Source organism: Agelaius phoeniceus, chromosome 3, assembly GCF_051311805.1.
Source record: "Agelaius phoeniceus isolate bAgePho1 chromosome 3, bAgePho1.hap1, whole genome shotgun sequence".
Taxonomy (NCBI): domain Eukaryota; kingdom Metazoa; phylum Chordata; class Aves; order Passeriformes; family Icteridae; genus Agelaius; species Agelaius phoeniceus.
This window is the reverse complement of record NC_135267.1, coordinates 38,714,624-38,721,237: the sequence shown is the minus strand read 5'-3', so window position 1 is coordinate 38,721,237 and position 6,614 is coordinate 38,714,624. Positions and strand designations below refer to the sequence as shown.

The 6,614-nt window shown below is 47.0% G+C and overlaps 1 protein-coding gene across 2 annotated transcripts; it reads right to left on the bottom strand.

Annotated features, from left to right (window-relative positions):
* Nucleotides 1–1,671: 1,671 nt before the first annotated feature.
* On the bottom strand, nucleotides 1,672–5,621 carry LRATD1 (LRAT domain containing 1). 2 transcript variants are annotated; one of them, XM_054629562.2, is made up of 2 exons: nucleotides 5,467–5,621; nucleotides 1,672–4,890 (listed from the first exon to the last, which is right to left on the bottom strand). In XM_054629562.2, the coding sequence occupies exon 2, from the start codon at nucleotides 4,851–4,853 to the stop codon at nucleotides 3,999–4,001; it is 855 nt and encodes a 284-aa protein (XP_054485537.1). In that variant the 5' UTR covers nucleotides 4,854–4,890; nucleotides 5,467–5,621; the 3' UTR covers nucleotides 1,672–3,998. The 2 variants fall into 2 exon arrangements, with proteins under 2 accessions (XP_054485537.1, XP_077031200.1); XM_077175085.1 differs by lacking the exon at nucleotides 5,467–5,621 and adding an exon at nucleotides 5,071–5,324.
* Nucleotides 5,622–6,614: the final 993 nt, after the last annotated feature.

The following is a 6,614-nucleotide window of genomic DNA, read 5'->3' as shown; positions in this document are numbered from 1 at the left end:
GAGTCTATAAACTCCGCCAGTTTTGCACATTACTTACCTGAAGCATTGAAAAGAAATGAAAGACACTTACTCAAAATGAGGCAAGAGAACTAAAAGTGCACATTCTAGCACAGACCAAGGGCCACTTCTTGTCACACCCCAAAGGCCATGTCTTGTTGCACCCTGCTTTTAACCTTAAATCCACTATACGGATCAATAGCATATCCCATAAACAGCATGCTATGAGGGTTTTGGTTTAGGTTGGGTTTGTTGTTTTTTTTTTTTTCCCCTCTCCATTTTTTACAACCATAACACTTGAAAGGAGAAAAAGAATCCCAAGAAAATGAAAACAATGTCCTCTGGTGATATAAGATGAGGATGGAGACAAAATCTGACAGTAGCAAAACCTATTTTGCTACCCATCCTTAGAATCCTCTCTCAGTATGCACAACCAACAAGCAGTAAACATTCTGGTCATGACAGGAAAACATTTCACAAAGGCTCTCTATCTTTCTAGAGAAATGAATTGAATTTTTTAATAAAATGTTAAGTCTCAAAGCAATTCAAAAGATTGCATTTTGAGAAGAGAATCATATCTAAGCAAAAGAAATTCTATAGAACTGTTACTCAAATAGCTAACGGAAAGCTTGAAATGTGACACAGAAGAAAGACTGCAAAACATCTTGACATTGCTGTCATATTACAAGTCAGTACTTCAAGAGCAATGAATGAGATGTAAATATTTACCCTAGGTAGCTAGACCAAAGAATGTAAACAGATTCCAAAGATAAAATGCAATTTTTCAATATCTTCAGTGCTGGAAATGGAAATGTTAACTCTGCCAGGCCCACTGATCCTGAATGATGAATACAATCAATTACATTTTTTACCTGTCAGTCATTTGCATCATTGCCTTTCTTGCAGCTGACTGCTCCCTGTCTTCCAATTCTTGTTTCAAGGCACTGAACAACTTTTTATATTCACTTTTCATTCAGTCTTTTTTACAGATTCCCTACTGCCATCTCAGGTTAACACTGCTTGTTTCAGAACTTGTCTGTTTTCTTCCCACATTTTTCAGTGCTGCCTGTGTCCATGGTCTCCCATCTCAGAAAGGTGGCTCTTCTGGTCTCTGAAGTGTCATCTTAAATCTCACTCTTCCTCAAGCTCCACAAATTTTAACCACCTCCTAACAATCTGATGCAAAGTTCACTGGTCAGCAAGAGCCATTAACTTCAATGGGCTATGAATCAGGACCAGATTGCTGCCAGTAGCTCTGGACTGAAGTCTAGCTAAAGAAAAATAAGAAAAAAAAAAACCTGTATTGGTACCCTTGTTGCTAATTACAGACTGCTACTTGAACACAGTCTTGACAATACTATATCCTCGGTCAATACCAGCTCTTACTATTTCCAGCATATTTTCTGCAGTCCTTATGCAAAGGACTAAGGCCTTACACTGTTGTACCTTTATTTGTACAAATTCAGAGCGATGCCAAAGGTCTCTCACAGAGCTTGAATAAATAAGTATACACTCGCTCCTATAATTTCTTTTATATACTATAAAATACCATTCTACATTCAGCTGGGTAAAACAAGGAAAATCATCACGTTAATGAACCAGGTTACTAAATCATTGCAAAAAAATGTACCATTAAAATGGGGTTCAGAATGAAAGAGTATTCCGAAAGCACAGTGAAAAGTTTAAATTTAGTATGTTTTTAATTGTCACTAGTAAGGACATAAAATTCTGATCTTCCAAGGAATCTTTGTCTAATCCCATTAATCTAACTGCAATTTGAAGAAAAACCATTTCAGAAATCAAAAATAACACTATAACTCTACGTTATTCTTGTTCATTCATAAACATTCTGGTACTTATTCCCTCTTCATTTAATTCTCCCTGCCTCTTGCAACCTCAGGTCTCTAATGCATATTTTTATAAGGGAAAAATCAAATTAATTGCTTTTGCCCACCTTTCCTTCTTCTATCAGTTTTTAATGTTTTGCAAGTGCCTCGTAAACCCAATGCCTTTCTGCAATCCCACAGTGCTCCCACCAAGTGGTACAGGGAAATCAGTTCTAACAGAGGATTTAGGCAATCTAACGTACCACAATAAGATACACAAACCCTAGGTAGAAGATTCTGTTCATGTTATGGGCAAAGTTATCATCAGACAGCCACTACTGCCTACATAAAGCTAAAATATTACACATTTATTAAAAAGAATAATGTGGTTTGAGGCTATTTCAACAGTATTTGAGAGTAATTACAATTCACATTTTTACCCTATATTGTACTAAGCAAGGTACTTTAGGGGAAATGGTAAAAGTAACACTGCCTATTACCACATAATTTTGCCACATGTGTTAGCAAGGACAAAGCCCATTAGATGACCTTCACCAAAGAGGTGCAGTTTTGGGGGGACAGGTTTTTGTTTGCTTTTTCTTAAAGATATTTATGCTAACACTTCTATTATAATGAAGTACACTCCACCCTCGCCTCTTCAGCTATAGTAGGCAAATGCTTTGTAGAAATGAAATTACTGTTGCAACAAGGTTGCTTATGACATTGTTTAATACAAAAAAAAAAAGAGTTGGGACACAGTACATTGATAGGGGGTGGAGTGTATCATATATATATATACAAAAGAGGGCTATTACTTCTGTCATCTGACATTGATGTAGGAAGAGAGAACAAAACCAAATGCATTTTCTTTTCAGCACTGAAACATGCAAAGACAAAATTACAAGTTATATGCAGCTCAGAATAATAAAAAGAAATGCCCCAGTATACTTCTTGAGATTTTTTTAAAATATATTTAATTCTCTGATCTTTCACTTCAAAACTTAGAATTAAGCAATGAGTGAACAGGATCTGAAATACAGACAAGGCATTGCTCACATCACATCAAAAGGCATCTTTTAAATGCTGCTGTGGCTTTCTAAACTTACACTGAACAGAATTTTTAGTTGCTGGGAATTTGAAATGCAAGATGAACTTGGCCACATTACATCTATTTCTTGAAGTGGAATTGTAAATACGCAATAAATTGCTGTTCCAATGAGGCAACATGCAGAATTCAAAAGGATTCTATTGACCTGTATATGAACAGATATCGAAGCAGTGGTACAAAACCCACAGCTCAAGCACAAAATCCTAGTGTCTGGATCTCTGAGTATACTGTTCTCCAAAATACACCACTTCCTTTTAACCATTGAATTTAGTTTTCGGAAAACAGCTGCTCACCAACTTTTTTTTTTTAATTTAAAAAAGAAAAAAAAAAGGCAGGGAGGGTGGGAGGAAGGAAGAGGTGGAAAGAGCTCATGCATTATGATGATATTTAGCAGAGAGCTGCAAACAGAAAGCAAAGGCAAATATTTTAAATGCGAGAGATTTCAAGCAGAAATCTGAAAGTATTTTTTCCTAGTAAATTGCTTGCCAGAGTTGGTTGGGACAAAAACTGGGTTGCGGCTACAGACTGAAGCAGCAGTGTGAAGAAACAAAACAAACAGGCATTTACCCTCCACCCCAACACCCCCTTCCTCTCCCAGTTAGAAAAGTATGACTGATGCTTTTGGTTGGCCACAAGGCAAATATATTAGCTAAAATCTTATTCAGCTACTTCCACATCCACAGTCCCAGATGCTTAAAACTTATCATGGATTAAAGCCATGAAATAAAAATTTAAAAAGAAATTTCAATTTGAAATTTTATTGGCATGTTGCTAGAATGGTCAACATTGATTGACAGGAGAGACTTTGTCCACATACTCTGAGAACAGCCTTCCTGCACCTCCCCCCTCTTTTCTTCCTCTCTCTCGCTCTTTCAGCATTAATGCTATTAAAAGCCAAACAAAATACTGGCTATGGGTGTAAAGAATGCTGGTTTTTTTTGGAATGTTGCCATGGATCCTGCTTCCAGTCGCGTCCCACGGAAGGAGGGTGCAGCCTCCTGACTCAACGGCAGGCTGGTCTCCCCGGGCAGGGCAGAAGGAAGATAGCCACGTACTCCTGCTCCTCCCTATTCTTTCCCATCCACTATAGCCAGGTCCTTGATCACCCTCAGTTTGCCACTGGCATCGATCCGGCGCTTCTCGCGTATTAGATCCTCCAGGCTGTGGAACCTCGCCGTATGCACCTTGTTCTCTGCCAAGTGGATTTTGAGATAGTACTGCTGCTGGTGCTGGGTGCCAGCAGCCGCCTGCAGCTCCCCCCCGGCTTTGAACTCCCGTTTCCCGAAGCGGCACCAGGCGGCGAAGCTCTCGGAGTTAGTCCAGCAGATCTCGTCGCTTTTTAAGCCCAGGTGCCCGCAGGCGTTCTGCACCACCAGCTCCGCCACCAGCGGGCGGAAGCGGTACCAGCTATTCACCACCCGGCCCACGTTGCCCGCGGCCGCCTCGTACAAGCTGTCCTGGCGGATCTGCCCCTGGTGCAGGTGGATGATCTGCCCGCCGCCCACGTACACGGCCCAGTGCGGCGGCGGGTGCTCCGACGGCCCCAGGTAGAGCAGCTCCAGCAGGTCCCCCGGCTTGCAGAGGGCTGGCAGGGCTGACACCGAGTAGACACTGAGGTCCCCAGCCTGGGGGCCGCTGCTGACCTTGGAGAAGATGCATTCCTGGCCGCGGAAAGCGGAGAACTGAGTCTCGTTCAGCACCAGCTGGTGGTGGAGGTGGTGGGTGGGCGTCTCCTGCCCAGGGCTGCCGGAGCCCTTCACGCCGTACTTGTCTGGCTGGCCTCGCTCGTCCAGGTCCTCCTCCTCATCCGAAAAGAAGTAAGCCACCCCGACGCGCAGCTCGTCCTTCTCGATCCCCGAGGGGTCCCCGGTCGGCAGCTCGCTGTAATTCAGGTGGGTGATGCGATCCAGTTGATTTCCCATCAATGACAGGGCGAGGCGAGGGCAGAAATCGCCGGATCTAAAGGAGGGTGGGGTGGGCAGACACAGAGAAGAACAAGAGATGGGAAGGAGAGTGCACGCAGAGGAAAGGAAAGAAAGAACGAAAGAAAAAAAAAATAAATCAAGGCACATACAAAAGATTTCAGCGATTCCGCCCTAAGACCCCATCCGTCCCCGACTCCTTCCCTCCCCTTCGTACAAGGGAGAAACTCCCAGTGCGGACCCTTCCCCCTATCCCCGGGGTGCGGGGCAGGGCAGAGCCCCGACTCCGGAGCGGCGGCTCCGAGCGCCAGGAGAGGAGCCTCCCCGCCGCCCGCCGCCTCCGCGCGGGGGGACGGAGTTGCACCGGGAGTCTCCGCTCTGCGAGGGGAGAGGGCTCCGGGGGCTCGGGGAGGCTCCGGCCGGAGGGTCCCGAGCCCTCCCTCCAGCGGTGTGCAGCCGGGCAGCGCTGGTGCGGGGAGGTGGCAGGAGGAGCGCACGGCCCCGGAGCTGCCCGCCCGGTGCCGGCAGTCCGGCCGGGACCCCGCAAGGCACAGGTAAAAAGCAGGCAATCGGCACCCCCTGCCCGAGGGGTCCCTCCCGTCCCCTTCCGTACCCGTGGTCGCCCAGCGCCAGAACCCCCCCAAACTCCTTTAAAGTCGTCCTGTCCCCATGGGCGCCGCAGAGGAAGCGCCACCCGTGCTCGCCGCCGCCAACCGGCTCCTCCGCCCGCGCCGCTCTGGGCTGCCCGGCCCCTCCGGCGAGGATAAGTAGCGGCGGCGCCGCTCCCGAGCCCGCCCCGGCCGCGCTCATTGGCCGCGCCCGGCGGCGGCGGGGCTGGGCCGCGGCTCTGCCCGCCCGGGCCCCGCTGCTGCCGACACGCCGGGCCCGCACCCCCGGGCTGCCCCCGCCAAGCCCCGACCCCGGGGTGCCCCCCCCGAGCTCCCAGCCCCGACCCCCGGGCTGCCCTGATCCCCGGGCTGCTCCGGCCGACCCCGGGGCTGCGGCAGGCGGTGCGTCCCGGGGAAAGGAGGTTGACGATCGTGCCCACCCCGAGAAGCCGCTGCATTGGACAGCAGTGAAAAAGAAAGAAATAAAAATAAATTTAAAAAAAAAAAAAAAGAAAAATAGAGAGTATTTTCTACGAAACCAACCTGCCCAGGAGGGACGCGCGTGGCCAAGAGTTGCTCTGTCCCTCGAGGCTGGAAGTGGGTGCCCCTCACCTCACTTCAGCAAGCCCAAGTTGCACCTCTGCGGTCTGAGCTGATATCCTGGGCTTCCTTTTGCTGAGGAGAGAGGCATTTGCAGAGGGCTGTTCCTCTCGCCTGTTACACCTCCAATTTTAGGACGGCATGAAGTGCCTTAAGGAAGTGCCTGTCTCTTGCCGTTTCCTAGATGTGAATTTGGAATGCTTGATGTTTGGCAGTAGGTGAGATGACTCTATCCACATCTGGACAAAGTAGCAGTTGTGGGTTGTCCTCAGATAGCATGTCAGCCTAGATGTCTTAAGTGAAAAGATGAGTCTGTCTGGTAGTAGCAGTCCACTTCTTCCAAAAATGTATAAAATCTAAAAATCCGTCATCTGGAGTAGCTACTAACAATAGACACTTTTGTACCTAATTTAGCACATTATGGAAATAGAACTCAGAAATTATTTGTTCATTTGACCACTCTTCCCCTTGTGAGGCTGAGTCAATGATGGGATTGTAACCTGGTCCTTCTGTGTTCTTAGTCTTGCTACATAACTGTGTGAACTTTTGAGAA

Coding starts and splice junctions, on each gene's coding strand:
- LRATD1 (XM_054629562.2), bottom strand. CDS start 4,853: ATGGGAAATCAACTGGATCGCATCACCCACCTGAATTACAGCGAGCTG.